This window comes from Agelaius phoeniceus, chromosome 12, assembly GCF_051311805.1.
Source record: "Agelaius phoeniceus isolate bAgePho1 chromosome 12, bAgePho1.hap1, whole genome shotgun sequence".
NCBI classification, from domain to species: domain Eukaryota; kingdom Metazoa; phylum Chordata; class Aves; order Passeriformes; family Icteridae; genus Agelaius; species Agelaius phoeniceus.
In genome coordinates this window covers 15,359,343-15,381,687 of record NC_135276.1, presented here as the reverse complement: position 1 = coordinate 15,381,687, position 22,345 = coordinate 15,359,343, and the positions used below count along the sequence as shown (strand labels likewise).

Below are 22,345 nucleotides of genomic sequence, written 5' to 3'. Positions count from 1 at the left end.
TGAAGGGGTCAGCACGGAAGAGCAGGGGGAGGCTTCTCTCCAGGGAGAGCAGCATCTTGGAAGGGAAAAGGCAAAAAAAAAAAAATGACAAGGAGATAACAGCCCATTTGGCAGGAAAACCTGCTGTTAGACCCTCCCCAAGGACAGCACTGCTTTGTGAGTGTGTCAGAAACCTGTTACCAGTCTCCTCTTGGAGGAGAGAGAAAAAACCCCAATGTTTTTTGGCTGGAGCAGTGCTGGTGGGAGCTCAGGCACCCAGAGCCTGGCAGGATGAGCGGCTGCAGAACCTCTCAGTGCTCAGAGCTTCAGCAGCAAGGTGCTTATCCCAGTCAGAAATCTTCCTGCTGTACCTGCAGAAAAGGCTCTAGATGGAATAACAGGCATCAGGAATCAACAGGCAATGACCCCTGGTCAAACCGGGTGCCTGACCTGGCAGGCAGTGGATCACACAAATGAACAGACAGTTCCCACCTCATCCCTGGGTGTTTTGCCAGGAGGATGTTGGCTTTGTGCAGATGTCTGGTGTGAAGCTCTCTTGGCTCCAGTGGGCCTCAGAGCACCACCACAGCATAAATAATACAAGAGCTGCTCTGATTGAGGTTCTCAGAAGTCCCCAGTTCTGGCCCAAGGGTTCGATGCCTGTTGGCTCTTTGATATTTTTCAGCGGTGATGGACCCGGAACAGCCTCATTCAGTGTTCCCAGCGGCTGGTCAGGAAACAAAGCTGTGAGGAAGTGACTAATGGAAGCTGTATGCCCTGAGGGAAACAAATCCTTGCTGAGCACTTATCCCTGTGTGAGCTCCCCGGCCACGGTGAGGCAGCCCACTGCTCTACACCCATCAGCCAGGATGACAGAGAGGAGCACGCTGGTGGAACCAAGCTGGGATGACCTTGATAAACAGCCTAAAATAACAGGATCAACTTCAACGGGGACATGCAAGGTTTCACATGTCAGACACAGGTTAAGCCACCTCTCAGGGACAGTGGGGCTGGGGAAACATCTCCATAAAGAAAGCAGGGGGATAAGAGGGCTGAGAACCTACCAGCAGCACCATTACTGTGTGGGACAACAAGAACTGGGGAGTTTCCCTTGCAGAGAACTGCACAACTCACCCAATTCGTCAATTCCAGCCCAGGCAGCCCCTTCTCAAACCTCACACATTTCCACACCTCGTTGGGAATTACACAGAGAAGCAGCTGATGACAATAATGTGCATCAGCAGGTACAACTTTTACTACATTATGACTTACTAATCATTCTAAAGCAGCCGAAGATCCCAGGAGCATTAAAATAAACCCGGCTATTTTTAAAAGCATGGTAGGAGTGTGAAAAAAGCCCCACTCCACCTGAGCCGCCTCGGGAATGACGTGACAGCCAGGCTGGAAAACAAACCCGGCAGCATTGCGTTTGTGTGCCCCCAAGGGAAAGGAGTGCCGTCAGCATCCCTGCGAGGTGTCATCCCTCTCTCCCTGCTTTCAGGTCATCCAGGGCCGGGACTCGGAGTGTTTTGTTTGAGGATGAGGAAAGGATGTGAGGGAAGAAAGTCCACAGGCAGTTACCAAGCAAACTTTGTGGGTTCTGTGGCACTTAGTAGCTGGGGCAAAGAAAGGAGAAAGGAATGCGCCTCGTTATTCTGCTGTGCACAAGGGCTGTCCCACAGGGACCGGGTTTTCCCTGCCAAGGAAAAGGACCGATGTTTCCGGGCAATTCTTTTTCAAAGGGAATGTTTTTCCAGAGTCCCGCAGCGCAGTGGGGAGCCCTCGGAGCTGCTCCGTGGGCTGCGGGCTCCAAGGCGCTGCTGGGGAGCTGTCAGAGCTGGAGCTGGCTCCAAAGAGGAGAAACTGCGGCCGCTCTTCCGAGGCAGGAGCACGGGGAGCAGGAACATTGCCCCTGCCAGGGGCCACCGGCTCAGCCCACGGGGTCACAGTGATGCAAAATGCAGATTATGTTAATGTTACCGTAAGGCAGGATGTTCTTTGGTGTAAGACCTTTGTACACTTTCAAACCTAATCAGCAAAAAAGGAGAGCTAATCTGGTGGAACAGGCAGCAGCCAATACCTGTCACTCAAGAATATTCTGGAACTAACAAGATTTAGGGATGTTATAAACTAAGATGTTGATGTTCACCTATGTAAACATTACCAACTTGGCAAAATATTCAATGTCCACGTGTCTTAGAGCTGAGCTATCTTCATGATAACACTAAAATTCATGCTATGGGTCAAAAAGACCCATAGGTGAAGGTCCTTCCCCTGAGCATGAGTAGACGTTACCTGGATTAAGTTATGTGATTCCTATGGAAATTACTAACCAATCTTAATAAGGGGCTGTCCTTGGGAAGTCACTAACCCTGAACTTCTCTGTGTAAATAATGGCACAGAAAGCCTGGTGGGGCGTGCTGGATTTGTGGAACAGCACCGAGCACCCAGGCTGGGGCAGCTCTGAAATAAACAATCAGTGTCTCTCTGGAGTGTGTCATTATCGGCTCAGTGCACACCAAGGAACGAGCCCGATTTTGTGGGTAACAGCAGAGCCAGAGCGGTGAGGGGGCCCTGGGGTCCATGGGGGTGAGGAGCTCCAGGGGCCCGTGGGGCTGAGGGGTCCTGGGGCTGAGGAGCCCGGGATGGGGCTGAGGGGTCCCAGGCGGGGTTCAGGGGCTGCTGTGAGGCCCGGAGCCCCTCACGGCCCCGGAGCCCCTCAGGCTCGCGGAGACACGAGCGGGCCCGAGCTCTGGGTGGCCCCGGCAGGGGGCGGTAAAGCGCCCCCGCCCTCCTCGCGCTTGGGCCCCGCCTCCCGCCCCCTCCGCCAATCGCCGCGCGCGGTGTCCCCGCCCCGCGGGCGTTCCGGCGCGCGGTAATGACGTCAGGAGGCGGTGCCGCGCCGCGGCCGGAGTGGGCCGAGGTGAGTCCGGGATCGGCGCCCCCGGGACCGCCCGGCACGGCTCCGGTCCCGGCTCCCCTCCCTTTCCCCCTCTCTCTCGCTCCGGCGGAGGCGGTGGTGCGGCCCGGGAAGCGCGGGCGCGGTGGGCCCCGGCGTCTCAGCCCCGCCGCTGCCCGGGGCGCTGGGCCGCGGGGCCGGGCGGGCCGGGAAGGGAGCCCTGCCCGTTCCCGGTGTGTCCCCTCAGCGGGACGGGCCCGGTGCTTCCCAGGCTGGAGCCGAACCTGCCGCGGGACGAGCTCCCGGCACCGGCCCGGCCCTGGGTCCCCTCTCCAGCATATCCACAAGCGGCCTGGGTTGGGATGAGTTCTGGAAACAAACGGGTTTGGAATCCCGGCTGGTTTGGCTGATTCTGCCCCTGGATCCGGCACAGCTGCCTGCGGTGCTGCAGCAGCCCCGGCCCCGGGTTTCCCCTCTGAAATCCACCAGGAGCTCGCAGTGGGCATGCCAGGTTCTGCCAGGCAGTGAGAGGCACGTTCGAGATGCGTTACTGACACGGCAAGCAAGGAGCTCAATATCCGAGGGGAGAACCATAAATCTCATGTTCCTTCCCACCTCTTCCATCTGTAGTTCAGATAGTTTGCCACCTGCCAAGTATGTGATTTCCCCCTCGGAGAGCTTGTGATGCTTGTAATTTCTCTTAGTTCCTTTCCCGACGTTCTTGGTGGTTACTGCACAGGAGCATGTCCTGCACTAATGGGGAGTTAAGCATTTTGTTGCTGACTCTGGTTCTGTAGTCTTCACTGGAACACTCAAGTGTCAGCATGTACTGACATGCTGGAGTTGCTGCCAGATCTCAGTTAATGCCATGAGTGGATTTATAGATGATATTTTCAAGTGATTCATTCTTCTGTTTGGTTTTAGTTATGGGTGGGATGTTTTACGTGAGTCCTTCTCTACATGTTGAATTACTCTGTAATAATCTTGTTTATGAATGCTCTCATTCCATTTCTCTGTTAACTTAAAATGCTTTAAGGTTCAGTAATGCTGGGAAAACTGTCCATGAGAGGCATTATTCAGGACTAGCCAGAGCTCTTTTTATCATGATGCTTTAATCTGAATGAAGCCTCACCTCCAGGGCAGTGCTGGGTTGAAGTCAGCTAACCTTTCTGAAGCTGTTTTTAATTTCTGCTGCCTGCACCCTGCCACAGGCATGTCTGTGCATGGCTGGGTTGTTTGACCTCAGGGTGCTGCCAGGAGGGAACTTTTCCCTTGAGAAGTTACTTTGATGATGTTTGATTATAAAACTGAATCTTAACTAAAGCCTGGTTTTCTTTCCAGGTTGGATGAAGAGTCTCAACTTCTTCCAGGTGTCCCTTTAAAACATTTCTTATTTCTCCACTTGCTTTTCCCCATGGAAGACAGGCTGGGGTTCCTTTTCTGCTGTTCATGCTGAGCAGTTGCTTGGAGAGGTGGTGCTTGAGTGGAGATACATGTGGTGATGGTAAGACCTAAAATCACATTTTCAAGGCTAATGGGTTTCTGTAGCCTCCTGTGAAGGCTCAGACACATGTTGATGGGCTCTGAGTCAAAAAGGGCAAATGTGGACCTGCCCAGTGACTGCCAGAGCCACAGGTGTCTTCCCCATCTCCTGACCAGTCACATTGTTTTAATCAGCACACAAAGACTTGCCCCAAGTGCAGCTGGTTTGGTTTTGTTGGGATGAGCAAGAGCTCCTAGTCTGGAACAGCTGGGAAGAATTCCACTTCTTACAGGCAGCTCCAGTGGAAAGCCAGAAGTGCCACTTTGTGTCTAAAGATGTAAAATTGAGATTGTGGAAAGATGTGAAAACCCACCTTGATGTCTCAGGGTTTGGAGAATGAGGGACTTGCTGACTAAAAGCTGCTCTGGGCAAGTGAATGTCTCCCTTTTAGCAAGGGCTGCACCTTCAAACCAGTGTGCCTCTGGCTCCATATTCCCTGCCTCTTCTGCTGTTCCATTGATCCCCAGCAGCCAAGTAGTGAGAGGCTTAAGACAGTGTACAAATTCAATATGAAGAAAATCTTGTGAAGATGGGTTAAGTGTACAAATTGCTGAGGTACTTCTGGTGAGCAAACTCAGAACTATTGGGTTTGGATTGGCTGCTGACTGAGAAAGTTGAGCAGATCTAACAAAACTAAAGAAAATGTTTGACTTTTTTTTCTTTATTTGATTTGTATTAAGCAATTGTGTCTAGACAAAAAGACCTCCAGAAGTCTTGTGCAGCCTCAACTGCTCTGTGACTGATTCAGGGCTCAGCAGGGAGCAGAAAACAAACGATCCCCAATAAAGAGAGATACTGTGTGATTTCCCTGGACACATCTGTTCTGACCAGGATTGGGTGTTTGTAGGCACTGCCTTCACTCACTCATGATGAAAGCAGCAGAGCACTGTGCATGTTCTGTAGCAGAGAGAAGTGGAAATCCCATATTCTCAGTTTGTGATAGCATGGTGCTATTGTTTTGATTCAAATGGAGGGAAAAATCTTCACTACCTTGATTCCTCTTTATTTGTTTCTTCTCATTCTTTTTCGAAGATTCAAATGTGGGAATCACCCCGGATGTGGTTGCTGCTGGTGCTCCCCTGGGAACATGCCTTGATAGGGAATTAACACCAGTCAGTGATGGGCTGTGGGACCAGCAAAGTGCTTCCCGAGCCCCCCAAAGATGTGCAGCTAGACCTGGTTAAAAAAGTGGAACCTTACACTGGCCACAGTGACATCTACAAGCATTTCATCAAAGATGACTGCGGGGCTGTCATCAAAGCTGGCTCTCCCTCCCCTCCCCATCACACCAACCCCTATCCCGGGAACCCCCTGCCCGCCCAGCAGCCCGAGCCCCGCAAGAACAAAGTGGCCAAGTACCGCGCCAAGTTCGACCCGCGCGTGACGGCCAAGTACGACATCAAAGCGCTGATCGGCAGGGGCAGCTTCAGCCGCGTGGTGCGCGTGGAGCACAAGGCCACCAAGCAGCCCTACGCCATCAAGATGATCGAGACCAAGTACCGCGAGGGCCGCGAGGTGTGCGAGTCGGAGCTGAGCGTCCTGCGCCGCGTGCGCCACACCAACATCATCCAGCTCATCGAGGTCTTCGAGACACAGGACCGCGTGTACATGGTCATGGAGCTGGCCACCGGCGGCGAGCTCTTCGACCGCATCATCGCCAAGGGCTCCTTCACCGAGAGGGACGCCACGCGCGTGCTGCAGATGGTGCTGGACGGGGTCAGGTACCTGCACACGCTGGGCATCACCCACCGCGACCTGAAGCCCGAGAACCTGCTGTACTACCACCCGGGCACCGACTCCAAGATCATGATCACCGACTTCGGGCTGGCGAGCGCGCGCAAGAAGGGCGACGACTGCCTGATGAAAACCACGTGTGGCACCCCGGAGTACATCGCTCCCGAGATCCTGGTCAGGAAGCCCTACACGAACTCCGTGGACATGTGGGCGCTGGGGGTGATCTCCTACATCCTCCTCAGCGGCACGATGCCCTTTGAGGACGACAACCGCACCCGCCTGTACCGGCAGATCCTGAAGGGAAAGTACAGTTACTCAGGCGAGGTGAGTGTGGTGGGGGGCAGTCAGGCAAGAAGCTCTGTTTAGAAACTCTACAACTCTGTGAAAGTTGTAATTTATTACAGCGTTGGACGCATGTGGAGATTACTCTCTTCAAAAGACATGCGTACTTCTGGGAACTCTAGATCTTTTTTTATCCCCCTTTCAAATACATATGCATGCAATTTCACAATAGGCTCATACATATTCATTTTTACAGATTTCAGGTGACATTTGCCGCTAATTCTTCTTTCTGATAAAGAATTCTTAGGTCAGGTTGACCTGCGACCTGCTCTTATAGCAGTCTCTGTTTCTCTGTCTGCCCCTTTCCCTTATTTCTGTCCTTCAGCTGAAGCAGTTTCTCCCAGTATAGGCTTTTTATGAGAACAGGCAGTCAGAATAAACAGCTGTGTTTTCAAACTACAGACATAACTCAAAGATGTACATTTCACTTAAATCAAAATGGATTTCTACTCTGGAAAATTTCTACTTTGTCTCAGCTCTCCCTAGCTGTGTCTCTGTGATGACCAAAAGCTGGTTGTCTTGTAGGTGGTAACATTACCAGGGGTAAAAAAATCTGTGATTCTGGCTTTTAAAATCCTTTCCCATGTTCTGTCTGCTCCCAGTGTAGCACAGTGAGCTCCTTTAAAAGAATGTGTGCACAGAAAGAGGAAACTTGCTGTAGAACAGAACTGGGATGCTTATGGGTTTCTAGCTGCTGTTAGAGGCTTTGCTGTTGAAACTTGTGCCAGGGTGTTTGAAATGTGGCACATGTATCACTAGTCTGATTCCTGACACGAATCCAAGTGTAGTATGGAAAATAGCTTTGCTGAAAGGTTATGGCAGGCAAGGGGCACTTACTTCTTCAATCTGGAGATGGGATTATTTCAGAAATTGATCTGCATTGCTTCCTGAGCTTGGTATGTGAGAAAATGGAGGATTGAAGGATAGTTTTCATAGGCAAGAATGGAAAGAAGACTCTTAGGGGATAATTTTTAGGCATTCTGTAAATGATAGTGGGGCCTGAAGGTGCTTCTTGCTCTTCAGAAGAAACAATTTGAAGTTAAACACTTGTAAATAACATCTTCACTCTTCTGATCAAAACCCTGTTGATATTAGGAATGAGTATTGCTGTTGTCATGTCCTTGCCATGCCATGCCATGCCCTTGACTATTGAGTGCAGGTCTGTGTTCTCTGGATAAAAATACAGAGCTGAAAATCATGTGTAGAAAGGCAGTGTGAATAACCAAAGGCACGGCCTGGCTTCTGTTTGAAAAATGAGTGAACAGACTAGGGCCTTTCCTCCAAAAAAATTAACATTTGAAGGGGGTCTGATCAAGCTCAGTGCAGCCATAGGCAATCTGGAGAGAGTGAATTGAGTGTTTTGAAGGTTCCCTGGGTAATTTACTTTGATGTCCACTGGTCCTTGTACTAGAACAGATTGGTTTTGAGAAATATTGTGAATTGCAACTAGGCCACTGGAGCCTTGTTGGTTGTACATGCAGAGGTAGCAATGCCACAGAGAAAGCATTAAGCTCTCTATTTTGAAAGTGTCAATGCACAAGCCTGAGGCATTTTACTTGTTATGCCACCACAAATTACACACTTTAGAAGGCTGTTCTGGATACTGTGTGTGACATGAGTGGTTATTTTGGAAAGCTGTCAATGCTTTACTGCTTGGAAAGCAAATATGTGTCAGCCAGCAGCCTGTATCTGTTGCCTGGATGCTTTCTGTTCCTCTAGAGCCAGGGAAAATGGATGCTTTAATTTATCACTGTAATTAAGCCTGTGCCCCTAAATTGCACGGTGCTTAACTGTAGGCAGGTATTGGCAGGAGATGCAGTAAAGAGGCTGCTCATTTTGTGAATAAATTCTAGGAGAAGACGAAGTGACCCAGAGGTTTAAAGGTGTCTGTTGTGTTTCCCACAATCTTGCCAGCACTCTGGGTTTTTAAATGCTTCTGAGGTTTTGGTGTTCACAGACCATGGCTCCTCTTTCTTTGTGTTACACTGGAGGAAGTGGGAAGATGTCAGAAATGAGGTCATTGATAAGTTTGTCAGACGAATGGGAACGGCAGGAGCCAAGTCCTGGTTTCTTTGGAGTAAGAGTGGGCAGAATACTCGAGTGTATTGCCAACATCATCTGTCTTGGATGGATGCAGGAGCAGAGGTTTCATGGGAGCAACTGCTTTTCTTCTCTGTGATCTGAAGGCTGAGGATCTGAAACAGAAGAGGAAATGTTGAAAGAAGCCTGTAAACTACAGAGCTGACAGCTTGAGCTGAGTGGCTCAGACAAGTTCCAGCGGGGAAGGAGGGAGCTGTCTTCAACTGTACCATGGCAGGCAGCAGCAGTGCCCTGAGTCTCGGTGCTTTTTGAAAAGTCTGACCCCAAAACCTGGTCACAGAGGACAAAGCTGTATTGAAAGAGGAACAAAAGCCAAGATGCATGCTGACCTGAGAAGCAGCTCCATTTTCTTGGAAAAACAAGTGATCTCTAGTCCAGCTAATGTAATTGCTTTCTGACTGGGGCCCTGTTAGCCCGGCTCCTGTTCCTGGAGTGTGAGGTCTGTTTGAAGAGGCCATTAGCAGATCAGTAGGAGAGGTCTCCCACAATAGGTTATTCAGGTACTGCTGACATCACTGCTCTGATTATCTCTTGTATCTCCTCTACTTTTTGAACTGCTTCTGGTAACGGCTAGGATGAGGAAGGAAGGACAGCTGGCTTTGTAACTGGTGTGCTTTTTTTCCTGAGCATCCTGAGTCAGGGTTAGGTGAGCTATTGACACTGCTTTGAATGTAGCCTGCTGCAAAATGATTCTTTTTCACTTGTTTTGTTAGAACTTACTAAAAAGAATGTTTGGACATAATTATTTCATTTAATTTTTAATTGAAATATTGGAGTTGAAACTGATTTTTGGGAGCTCTTTGTAGCTTAAAAAGTTGACTGAGGAGCAAAGCTGGAATTCCATTCTTAGTTTTCTTTGAATTTGCAAGTGCAGAATTGAAAATTGGACCATCATTATCCTGCTAGGACAGGCTTGCTCTGATTCTTTTTCAAAGCTTCTCCTTCTGTTGAATACCAGTACTTTTATGTTGCTTTACACACCTGGGAAAATCGATGGAATAAGTGAAAGATAATGTATGCTATGGTTAAATTGGGAAACTTAGCTAAGGTGTATGGATTGTTCTGATTTTGATATCTGATCTGGACATACCATTTCTCTCATGGACTGTTCTCCTATTCATAGAACAGAATCAGCTTTTTGTGGTATGCTCACAGTGGGTGAGGTTGGTGTGTGCTGCTGTGGGAACATGTCTTAATCAAATAACCAAAAAAGCTTGTTCTAAGTTGTGGTGCTAGTGGATGCATTGATAGGAGAGACATGCTTGATATATGAAGGAAGTTGGGCATTGCAAGTCTGCAGGAGCTCTGCAAGAGACTTAGCAGCCTGTGGAGAGATGAACTGGTTTTGTGTGGCTTAGATTTTCCAATGGTTTTTGATGGAAATCCTCACCAAAATCTCTTGAAGGAGCTTTGCAGCCATATGGTGGCAGCAGCCTTTGCACGTATCAGGAGTTTGCTGATAAGCACAGATGTGAAATACATGGTCAGTTCCATAGGGAAGGACAAAACCAGTGAAGATTGAAGGGGCTGTTGCCTTCTGCCTAAAAGCCAGCAGGAGAAAGTTCCCTAACAAACCTGCAGAGTCTCTGATGATACAGGCTGTTCACAGGGTGAAAACGAGGGCTGTGGACCTTGGAAATGTACCTGAGTTTGAAGAGCAACTCGACAAATTCATGAAGACACATTGATGGAGAGAATGACCAAAGGTCAGAGGAGAAGCCTGGCTTGCAAACTGTGTGTGCATTGCATTTCTACTTTTCTCTCCTTGAGCATTCAGAATCTTAATGATCTTCTGCCCTAACTTGGAGTTTAAAGCACCAAGTTAAATGCAGGTGTTGGGTAAGCTCTGCAGATCCTGTGTAGATAGATTCCTGCTGGAAGAATGCCCTTAGTTACAGGAAAACCAAGTTACTCTGGATGAGTAGCATGAATGGTGTTCCCATAACAACTCAGTCTGTGTGAGTAAAAAGATAAACCACTTTCTCCCCAAGCAGTTTTTCCTGCCTGCAGCTAATAGCAGAAGCATGAAGCACAGAGAGTGCAGGCAGTGCATTAGCAAACAAACTACCTGTGCTACCTGGCAGAAAACAAGATAAAAATAAAGCCATTCCAAGGCAGCTGATGCGTGCTCACAGGATGAGTCCTTAGCCAAGCACGTCTGCAGAACATTTCCAAAGTGTCCTCATAATTGTCCTCGTTGTGGGGGCTGCTTAAAACACTGTGGAGGACTTGTAATCCCTCAAATCCCTTGTGACACATAGTGGAGGAGACAGGTGACAGGCTTGTCAAATTTCAGTATTAATTTCCTGCATTTATTCAACGTTTTGAGAGAGAATGGGGTAGAGCTTGAACCCAGACTGCTTCTGACTCAGTTGGGAGCTGGTTGCTGAATCGCCCATCCCGCCCCAGAGGGACTGATCAGTCATTGCATTATAAATTATGATGACTGTGGTTGGATTTCCTATCAAATGACAAGCTTAATATAAGAAAGGAACAGGCAACAGAAAGAAACTGTAATTATTCTTGGTAACCTCCTTCCCCTAAAAGTTGTAGACGGAAGTGTATAGTGGCAACTCAACTTTCTGTTCTACATACTTGTATTTTACTCTAGAAACTGGTCTCCTATAAGGGAAAAAAAGTTCACTTGCATATCAGAGAAAATCTCTCCATAGTCCTTATCATTTTCAGAATGCAGTCAGTATAGGACAAGCATTCTGAAACTTTGGATGGTGTTTTGCTCATAAGTTTTGCAATGCAGTAAGTTTTGCACTGATGCTGTGTCAGGTCTGGCTGGCTGGCTTTCTCTGAAAGAGGGAAAACTGGTGATCTTATTGTAGTACATCTGTTTTAAGTAAGGCAGACTGGCTTCCCTGAATTTGGACTGGAGTATGTCTTTGGGAAAACATTCAAAGCTAGTTTAAAATATAGCCAGGAACAGAGAAGCACCACTGCCCTCTAATGCTCCCTTGGTCCTATATATTTTTTTAATACAGGAGATAAAGTCCTGTGAGTACAAGAGGCCAGAGAAGCTGGTAGGTGCCCCCCTTTATTGAAGATTTACCTTTGCAAAGTGTGGAGGTGTTCTTTGCTCTAAGAGGAGCTCAGTGCAAAGCCACCTGATTCTTCTGGAAGCTCTCCTTGGCTCAGTGCCTGGGAGGGCCTGGGTGCAGCAGGACCCTTCCCTTGAGGGGTCCCCAGAAGGCCACACTGACACGTGGTGTTGCCCTCCATGGCTGTGCCAAGATGGTCTTTAGAGCCATTAGATGCTTTTGCAGGGCAGTCATCACCTTGGCCTCTGATGTCTGTGCCAGAAGAGAGGAGAGATTTCAAAGCAGCAGGGTGGCCAATTTTCCATTCTTTCCCCTGGAGTTTGAGTGGCCCAAGCTGTTGAATATAGTATAACAAAGAAAACAAGGATGGGGCAGCTGAAGGCAGGATTTTAAAGCACATTTGCAGTACTTACTGGTGTGAGCATGTAAGTCTCTGGGACCACGTTTTAGCTTTCTTGGGAGCTAAAAGAGCTTTTTACTTAGAGCAGCTGCTGTTTGTTCCTGTGAGCCACATTAGATGGTAGAAGTGTTTTACAATAGTCCTGTTCTTAGAGTAATGCAGGCTTTTTTTCCCCTAAAAACTAGAGCTGGCTTTTTTTCCCCGTGTAGGGAAGGATTGTTTTTTATATAAATTGTTGAGCCCTTTGCCTGGACAAAGTAAAACCCCATCAATTTACAGAGGAATGTGCTTTTGCATTTCACATGGCTGTGTGAAAGCGGTGATTTTGAAGTAGAACAACAAGAGTGTTGGCGAGCTGCAGGCGCAGGGCTCTGCTGAAAAGGGCACTCTGCTCTCCTTTGAAGAGCTGGAGCACTTGAACAGGATGAAAGCTCCTCTCCAAGCCAGGCACAGAACACTGAAGCCAGCCCAATACATGGACTTCTCTTGGCTTCTGCTCTTTCTTTTCTTTTAATGCACCAGCTCAGTGGCTGTGAGGGTAGGTGTGTTTGTGTCACTCCAGCTCCAAAAGCTGAAGTGTTTGTCCAGATCTCTCCCTCTGCAGGGAGGGACATCTTTGGAAATGTGATAACCTCAATTAAAACCTGGGAAATCCTGCCTCCTCCTGCATGGATCAGTGACCATGCTCCTGCAAAAACTCAGCATGATGCATTGGTAAGCACTTTATTTACAGGTAGAGAAACACCTTTTCCAGTGAAAGGGCTTTGAAACCAATGCATGCATTTGAAAATCAAGTCCCCCTTGCTCTGGCTGCATCTTAAGATTCTTTTTGAAGGTTTTTTCCTCCAACAGAATTGGTGTCACAAGGACATTTTTCAAAATCACTCCTTTTTCCTCTTGACTATGTACTTCAGCTTATGTTGCAACACAGCAGTGGAGAGAACCCCCAATGCTAGGGCAGGGTAAGGAGAGGGGTCATTTTGTCTGCCTACATCTGCCATTTCCATACTGCTGCAGTCTGCAGCACTCAGTATTAACAGTTTATATTTCACAGAATTGTGCATGTCATCAGGACAGGGTGGAAACTCTGTCTAAGCCTCAAAGCCTCTAGAAACAGAGAGCAGGGAAGGAATCTCCATGGGGAAGAGGAATGTGGGTTTTTTCCCAGTGATTTCATTCACAGCCCTTTTTCCTTAGGGCTGCTGTCTATGTCAGTAGTACCTGCAGGTTCAAGGCAGAGTGAGGGACAGCAGCTGAGCATTTTGGTGAAGATTTTTGGGGTGAAAGACTGAGTTTGGGGAAGTGGTGTACAGCGTATGGCACGTAATGTAAGGATGGAGGAAGGCAAGAGCCACATCTGGGGGGAAGGGATTTGCAATAGTGCTGTGGTTTGACATATATTTTCATTCCTTCATCTGGAGGTCCTATAAAATCCTGTTAATGGTGGAATAGTATTTCTGCAGAATTAGGGATGTAGGGATAAAGGGACATTGGTAGGGTAGAAAAAGAATATTAAGCTGCCTCTGTACAGAATACACATTATCAACAGGAAGGATTTGAACTATCAGCTACCATTGGTGTCTTTGACTCCTTTACATTTGCCTAAACATAGCCTAGGCCATTTCCTCATTTACCTGTGGCTGATTGAGTCCTTGGTTTTCCAGCTGTGGCTCAGATGTGTTGTTTTTTCTGGTACCTTACTGGAGGTGTATTTTGAGGCAAGACATGCTATTGCATGCTAATTGACTTAGAACCAAGAGGGTGAGAATATGTGTTAATTCTGCTGGGGAAGAGCTGTGACCTGCAGGAAACCTGTCCCTAAATACAGCAGCTGTCTCCTCCTGCCCTCCTTGGAAATGGTTACCCAGGGGTTGGAGTTTGTGTTGGAAGTCCAGCTGCTCCAGGTGCTGGGCTGGAGCCAGGTGCAGCCCTTGAGCAGGGTGTGAGCACTCACCTGGTTCTCTCCTTGCTGTGGCACACGTGGGAGTTTATCACAGGTTGTGGGGTGAGTGGATTGGGGTGACATCTTGCACTGCTTCAGCTGGATTTCCTGGACCTGCTCTGCTGAGGACCTGAGGCCCCAGATGATTGTATGGAAGTACAACACCAGGACAGCATCTAGGGGCACAGGGAGGACTGGCTGGCACCTATAAAACATTCTTAAAGTGAATTTTCAGTGGGGAGCTGTAAAAGTGTTGCACTCTGGAGAAAATTACAGCATCTTCCAAACTGTTCTGAGCTCCAGGCTGAGGCTTTGAGGTTTTGCAGAGCTGGCACCTGGCTGTACTTCCAGCTGCTGCCCCTGCTGCAGATTAAAAGCCACTTTTGTTTAATCAAAACTGAGCTCTGTGGGGAAGGGCTGTGAACATGTACCTTTCTGCAAATCACTTTGTGGCCTGTAATTGACCCTGCCTTGGAGAGAGGCAATTGAACCTGATATATTTGGAACAATCTGGCATTGAAAGGTGTTTCAGATTTGCTCTGACCCGAATTTGGGACTTCCCTAGCATTTGCAGTGTGCTCCTGCCCTGGGATGTGAGGAAGGAGGAATTAAGCAGTGTGCTTGGCATGGTAAGAAGTCAAGGTTTTAATATCACATTGTTGAAATCTCTTTTCAGCTGCAGAAACTGTTATAGGGAATTCCTGTTCATGTTGAGCCGGAGGGCTGCAAAGGTGCTTCCTAAGCCCAGAGGTTTTCTTGGCAGTCTCTTTACCTAATCCTTGAAATCCCTAAATCTGACAAGATTGCAGTTGCAGAGTTGAGGCTGCAGACAGAGGGAACTGGATTAGTTGTTTGGGGCTGGAAGGGGTGGTTCAGACTGGCAGTGGTGCATCCGAGTTCCCTGGTTTGGAGCAGGAGCTGCTCCTCCTCTCTCCAGTCTCGCCCACCCCCCTGCTTTGCCCCCCTGCTGCCCCAAGTGAGTGACAAGGTAGAAAAACCAGGCATGTTTTCCAATGCCTTTGTTATTTCAAATGGATGTTTTTATAGATTTTCCTGAAAACTGAGCTTTTACTAATGCACCAGATTAGTGTTGATTGGTGACATGAGAGCCGTTCACACAAGTCAAGGAGAGGCAGAACGTTCTGGAGAAGGCTGTTAAGGGATGCCTGCTGTTCCTGCAGGGTTCCCCAAAGTGCTGGTGTGTGCCTGGCTGCGTGTCTACAGCTTGTGAACTTCATAATCACGGCACTCCCTACGTCCAGTGCACCAGTACTTCAGGCACTTCAAGTGATTAACCAAAGAGTTTGATGTCTCACAAAAGGTAGAACTGTGCTACCTGATAAAAGTATTTGTGTGTTTCCTACCTTTGTCTGTGTCTGAAGAATAATTTCTAAGAACTTTTTAATAATCTGATAATATTGAGAATGATTATGTGGCTCACATGTGAGAAAGATTTCTCTTTACAGCTGAGGTGACTCAAGACTTGATATACTGTTTTATCAGTGCTGATAGGGGTGCCTGGCTTACAGTTTCTTACCTCTCTACATTTAGTCCTTCATATTTCTTTATTTGCTTTTAGCTTTAGTCCAGCTTCAGGTATTCTTGGTGACATTCTTCAGCAACTGTTTTGCTCAAGAGTTTGATATTGCAAAACTAAGGAAAACTTGACACTTGGCTGAGAATGTGAAATAATTTCACTGCAAAGTCCTCTTCCAAAGCTACAGGAGTTCCCATACTTCCGGTGTTTGGCACTGGAGCTTGGCAAGGATGGATCTGCCATTGAAGAGATCTTCAGCTATTTCATGAAAGTGTTCCATGGTCTCTGAAAACTTACTTTTTGGAAATGAACTGTGAAGCAGGGAGGGCCTGGGGACCAAATCTTGTGTTTCCCCAAACCTGTTGTGTTAAAAGTGACATTTACCTTCTGGTGGCTCATCAGCAAAGTGGAACATGGTAGTGATGGTGTTTCTGTAGAAATGGCTGAAGGTGTAAAGGTATTTGGGGGTTAATGATCAACCCAGGTGAGGGAAGTACGTGTATGTTTATTATATTTGTAGATGACATTGAATTGGAAGGTCTGCAAAAGGCATTGAGTTCCAGATAGCCCTGTCAAATTTGAGCAATTCAGTAGTAAGTGTAATCTGTTTTTTTTTTTAAAGTAAGAGTAAGTGCACAAAAACAGGTGAAGAACAGAAAATTAGGAGGTGTTGGCTTCTCAGAAGAGATTGTGTCTATGAATCACAAACTGTTGTGTGAGAGCAGTATGATACTTGTGGGAAAAGGTGAATGTGCTGAGGTGTCTGAGCAGAAAGGCAGCGTGTGCTGTGATCCTGCTGTGTTTGGTGGCTGCTGCAGATGCCAAGCTGAAGCTCTGACACTTCTGGGCAGCAGACTTCAAAAACACCACGGGCCAAGCAGAGAGACTTGACAGGAGATCAACAAAAACAATTGTGAGTCAAGAAACCACAGTCTCTGGAAGACTAAAACATTTTTGGCTGTTTGGCCTAGGGAACGTGTTGTCATAGCAGTTTGCAAATATGTAAAAGGCTGCTTCAAAGAGAAAGAGGAATAATCTTTTTTCCAGATTATGTCAAACAAGAGTCTTAAATGGCACTTAGAAAGATTCACACTGAACTTTTTAAAAAACTTGTGTCTCCCACTCCAAAAAATGTTTACCCATAGGATTTCTGAAGCTGTCTTGTGGAACAAGTGAGGCAGTCATCTGTCAGGAGTGATGCATCTCTGGTGGATCCTTGGGGGCCATGGGATGGATTGGATGATCCTTGGGTGTCTGTTGCAGCCCTGCCTTCACCCTGATTTCCCAAAGAAGCAAAGTTTATGGAACTGTGCTGTCTGTCTTTCAGTCTTCTGGAATTAACTATTTAAATGCCAAGATCATTGTCAACCCTGTTTGAGCAATGTGAAGAATTCAAAGTGGCTATGAATTTTATAAAGTCAGTGGCTCAGTAGGAGAGAGAACTAAAGCACATCCTTCCTGCAGGAAAGGTAGTTGAATATCAGTCCAAATTTACCTGAAGCTGCACATGTTTATTCTGAAGCATTCATGGTACACTTGACCCTGTTGAGCATGTGGGGTGGAGCCTGGGCAGGGTTATGTGCTGGGAGGAGGGATGTGCTGCTGCTCTGGAGGGGATATGACAGTGCTGGCTGGGGGCAGGGAGGGGAGAAGCACTTGAGGAATAGAAACCTTGGTTACAAGAGACCTTTGGAGAGCTCTAATCCCATTCAGCTTGAGACAGGAGTGTTGCCAGCACTAGGTCATGCTGGCTGTGACTTTGTCTTCCTGAGTCTTGAAGGGCTTCAGGGATGAAGATCCTCCACCTTCCCAGTGACCTTTTCCAGGGCTGCACCACCCTTCCCCTGGTATTTCCTGATACAGACCTTCCAAAGCACAGCTTCTCCCTGTTGCCCCTTGTTTGGACCCGTTGTGTGGCTCTGTAATCCTTGTAACTACTTTTAAATAAATATAGTATGCTATTAGATTGCCCTTAGACTTCTCTTTGCCAGACTGAACAAGTCCAGCTCCTTTGACCCCTTCTTGCAGACCATCTGTCAAGGACCCCTGGCTGTCTTGGAAATTCTCACCTGGATCTTCTCCACAGTGTTTTTGAACCTGAGGATGGCCAGGCTCCACAGTAGGTAGTATGATTCCACATAGAAAACTGAAATGGTTTTATCTTCTTTTGGAAAGAGAAATACCCCAACAATGTAGGTGAGAAAAGGGTAGGATTTTTACAGGGAAAAAGACCACACTGGTATGAGATTATGGCTGCACAATTAGAAATGTGTTACATTAAGGATTTTGGGTTTGTCCTTTTTACTTCTTGTGTATGTGCAGTTTGGTGCAGTGTCAGTGACATACTTCGTTTTTCAGCAGGATCTCTGTCTCCCTCACTGAATAGCTGGGATGCTGAAAGAAATTTGAGAAGAGAATACAGAGAAATGTGTTGGAAAGGGATCTAGAACAGTTATCCTGCTCTGAATTCTAACAAAAATGTCCCAAATAGTGACAGGAAAAGCAATTATAAACCAGTGACCCGGGACTGAATTGTGGAAAACCTAGCAAGTGTACTTAGAGCGTCTCCTGATGTTTTGTTTACTTTAAAATGGGTTACATCCACCTTGCCTACCCAAAACAGTGAAACAGTGCTTTCTGAGAGAAAGCCAGCAATGGCATTGGGCCACATGGCCCAGCTTGGGAAGCACTAAACCTGAGCTTTCAGGAAATGCTGACATGAAAGAGGCATCATTTCACCTCCTCTGGAACTATGACAGGGTTGGATTCCTGTTAAAACTGAAGAGTGACTATAAGGAAGAAAGGAGAATCAAGCCAGGCAGTGGGGCAGCTGGGGCTTGGAGATTGGTGGTGTTTGCAGCACAGCTCCTCACCTTGGTCCTCGTGGGTCCCTTCCAGCTCAGGATATTTTATGACTCTGTGACACATCTGTGTGCTCTAGGAGGTTAAAGGAGCTGTCCAGAGCAGCAGAGGAGAGCTGGTGCCAGCTGGGGAGCAGGGCAGGGTTGGAGTGGCAGCTAAGACTGACTTAGGATTTACTCTCCCTTGTTCATTCCCTCGTAAGCGCCCAGGGCTTGTGCACTGACAGCTTGGAGCTTGCAGGAGGGGGTTGTGTGGGAGGTTATAAGCTTATCTGTTCATCCCCCCACCACTGCTCTAATCAGTGTGATGAAAGATATTCTTCCTCCCTGGGGAAGATCTTTCCTCCCTGTCAGGAACTGCCATTTCTTAATTAAACTCTTACTCTGAATTTGTACGTAGAAACACATATTGACTTCAGCTCCAGTTCACAGCCAATACTCTCTTAAGGTAATAGTTCAGAGTGAGAGAGCATCATTCAGCTCAAATTTGAGTTTTTTCAGAGTAAAAGCACTGAAGATGTCAGGACACCCAGACGTAAGGAACAGTCTGGGGAAGGTATATTCCAGTTTAGTTACTGCAAATACTGCTGTGAGTATTGCTGGTGCTGTAGCAATACCTTTGGAAATTTTTGACTCATTCCATTTTCATGGCAATCTCCAGCACTGTATACTTGGTGATCTCATCTTTTCACCTGCATCCTTCCAAGTCCAGGTCTCTTAACCCTAAACTTCCCTAACAGACAATTTTTCAGCCAAGGCAGTGGTTACAGTCCCCTGTGTGCAGCTGTAACTTGCTGACACATTTTTAAGAGACATAAAGCGATCCAAGTTAAATGTGGTATTACCCCATTTTAACAGCTATTCCCTAAGCATTGCACTTAGAAGGGCTGCCCCTGGCTGGAGAGAAAAGCTTTGTGTTTATTGTTTTTGTAGCTGCTGTAATTTTAGTGCATGATTCCAGCTGAATACTCAGTGCCTGTCCAGGGAAAATGGGCTGGCTATTTCCATTCGAAAAGCTGGGTTATAGAAGTTCACCGCACCAGATGGCTGCGCGTACTTATAATGCTCTGGATTATTAAAGGACTGTTGTATTTTCCTCTTTCATCCTTCCTTTATTCCTCCTCCCCACATCAACAAATTAAGGCTGAATGCTTGGGAATCTGCCCTGCACAGACTTTAGCACATTTCATCTTTTCACTGGAAACTTTTTGTTCCAGTTCTTTGGAACCAGTTGGTTTTGATCACCTCATTGCAATTGTTTGGGAGCTGAACAATACCTGGGATGGTGCAAACCTGGTGTTATTGGAGCCCCAGCACAGCCCTAAGCTGGTTTGCAATGTCATGTGTCACAGTTGCAGTCCCCAACTTGCTCCTTTGGAGTTGACACTTCCTGCTTTCTGATGTCATGTGGGAATCTCCTAAATGGGACAAAACTGCTGCATCATGCATAGATAGGTAATGCAATGAAGAGAGTTCTTGGTGATGTTCTTAGAATCATTAAGGTTGGCAAAGACCTCTTAGAACATCGAGTCCAGTAAATTTCCTTCTCAAAACTAACAGCATGTCACTTGTCTTCCACCAGAAACGTCAAAATTTTAAGGTGCAGCTATTCTGAAAAATGACAGAAGCTGGAGAGATGTGCCCTGCCTTCAGCACCACACATATGTTAGCTTGACTTATTTTTGTGAAAAGAAAATAAATTTAAGTCATTAACTTGTTTGCACTGCAGACTTTGGTGGTGGCTTTACAGCAGCTCCCGTTGCAGGAAGAATGAAATTCAGGGATTTGATTCTGGTATCCAAAATCTGCTTATTTTGATCGGCAGACCAAAAGAAAGCTGCTCTGCAGTGTTGGCTCCCACCCCTGCCTAGGTCCCTCCAGTTGGGTGAGGAGATGTGCAGTGGTCACACAGGTCAGGGTTTGTTTCCAGCACCTGTTGGGAGCTGTCTGCTCTCTGGCTCAGAGCTCACATCATCTGCAGGAAGAGAAGTGGGCTGGCTGTTCAGGCCAGAGAGCAGCACAACAAACCAGCAGTTGTTTGTTCCCCACACACACTGGCCTGGGCAGTGCCTCAGTAGATTTTCTGCTGCTGTGAATAACAAGCAGGGTGGTGAAGGGATTCAGTGACACAGAGCAGAGCGCTGCACGCCGTCCCCCAGCCTAAGTGACACTCAGAGGAGGATCTTTCTTCTCCTCCCCCTCCTTCTCCAGCCTCAGAGCCTGTCTGAATAAAACATAACACACTTGAGAGCTCTTTAAGGCATTGTAAAGGAGGCTGCTTTCCCCTGAGTTTGTTGTCTAGCAGGGCTGGAGTTGCAGATGGGTGAAGTGCCCTGTGTTTTATGCAGCTCAGAAGTCCAGGAGATGCTTTTGTAGGGAATGCTAGTGCTCCCTCAGAATGCAGCAGCTGGCATTCCTGGGGGACCAGAGCAAAGTGTCTCCACCATGGGAGTCTCTCCCATGGTCACTGAGGCTGTAAGAGAGGCTGTGGGATGGGTTTCATACTTGGTTGAAGTGCTGCTAATTCTGGACTCCGTTCAGTCGCTCTCTTGGGTTGATGTAGCTCCTTCTGCAGCCATCTGGTGACTCATGCCAAGGAATAACTGGATTGAAAACCCCAGGTGAAAAATTTACAGAAATTCCCCAGTTTGGCTCATTTTGTTTGCACAAACCAAACCATGTTGCTGGCACGATGGGGAGTGCAGCATCAAATGGGAATGAGAACAGAAATGTGTCCATCTCCTGTGATGTGGAGCATTGCTGCTAATGGTGACAGGGACACAATGTGAAGGCAGTTCCCTCTGACCAAGTGGATGCATTAAACCCAGTCTATTTGTTGGGGCAGGCTTATTCCCAATAAATCTATCTTATCTTGTGAAACTGCAAAGTAGATATCTGAAGGTTTTCTGTAGGAGAATCTTGCAGGAACCTGTGTGCTGCTGTGGGGCTCCTCAATCTCTTTGGTGTTTTGAGGCTTCTGCAGTGCTCAGACTCATCCTAGGAATTACTGGGACTGGGATACAGTATTTTTCTTAGGAATCACTGGGACTGGGATACAGTATTTTTGGCCTAAGAGCAATCTTTTGCAGCTGTGATAACATGCTTTGTGCTTCATGTTTTTGTAAAGACTGACTGGCAAGGGAGATCCAGGCCTTTCCCTCACCTTCCTCATAAACATTGTCTTGCTTCTTCTGAAAACAGCATGAAACTTAGGTGGGAATCAGGAAATGAGAATGTATCCTCCCTTCAGTGGGTACTGTTGAGTCTAAAAGCAGAGCTTAGGTGATCCTTCTTTTATTTGCACCCAACTGACCAGAAGATCCCTCTGCAGCTTTGTGCAGCTCTTCTGCTCCCCCAACTTTTTTCTTCCTTGTAAATTGTGCTGAATCATGTTTTTAGTCACTCTGCTAAATTCTAGAGTTACAGACATGACTTTCCAGAGGATGTTTAGTGCTCCCTCCAGCATGGGGCCAATAGTCTCCAGTGTTAAAGGAGTCTGTATCCAGGGATTGTCTCATGAGAAATCAGGTTTTTGAAGCAGACACTGCACCAGGTATCCCAGACAAGAGGACATGATTGCTGTAGTTAGAAAAACTGGTCACAGGTAGGAGGTCTCTGTTGTCATTCAGCTGGTACTGCTGAGCTTCAGCTCCAAATGTGGCTATTCCACCTTTTTTAAGGGATGTGAGGGTGCTGAGGCCTTGGCAGAAGGTGCCCAGAGAAGCTGTGGCTGCCCCATCCCTGGAAGTGTTCAGGCCAGGTTGGATGGGGCTCACAGCAGCCTGGGCTAGTGAAAGGTGTCCCTGTCCATGGCAGGGGATTTGGACTAGATGAGCTTTTTAAGGTCCCTGTCAACCCAAACCATTCTGTGCTTCTCTGCAGAAAGACACCAGAGCTTTATCTTGCTGAAGCAGCACAGTCCTACAGAGGGAGCAGAAGTACTCAAACTGCATCACAT

At 47.3% G+C, this 22,345-nt stretch overlaps 1 protein-coding gene across 1 annotated transcript in view; it reads left to right on the top strand.

Moving 5' to 3' along the window:
- Positions 1–2,844: 2,844 nt before the first annotated feature.
- PSKH1 (protein serine kinase H1) overlaps positions 2,845–22,345 on the top strand; it is a 30,910-nt gene continuing 11,409 nt past the window's right edge. The window contains exons 1-3 of the mRNA XM_077185179.1: positions 2,845–2,902; positions 4,220–4,382; positions 5,454–6,479. Coding sequence (XP_077041294.1) covers positions 5,541–6,479 — 939 coding nt within the window. The 5' untranslated portion in view covers positions 2,845–2,902; positions 4,220–4,382; positions 5,454–5,540. The remainder of the gene's footprint in view (positions 2,903–4,219; positions 4,383–5,453; positions 6,480–22,345) is intronic.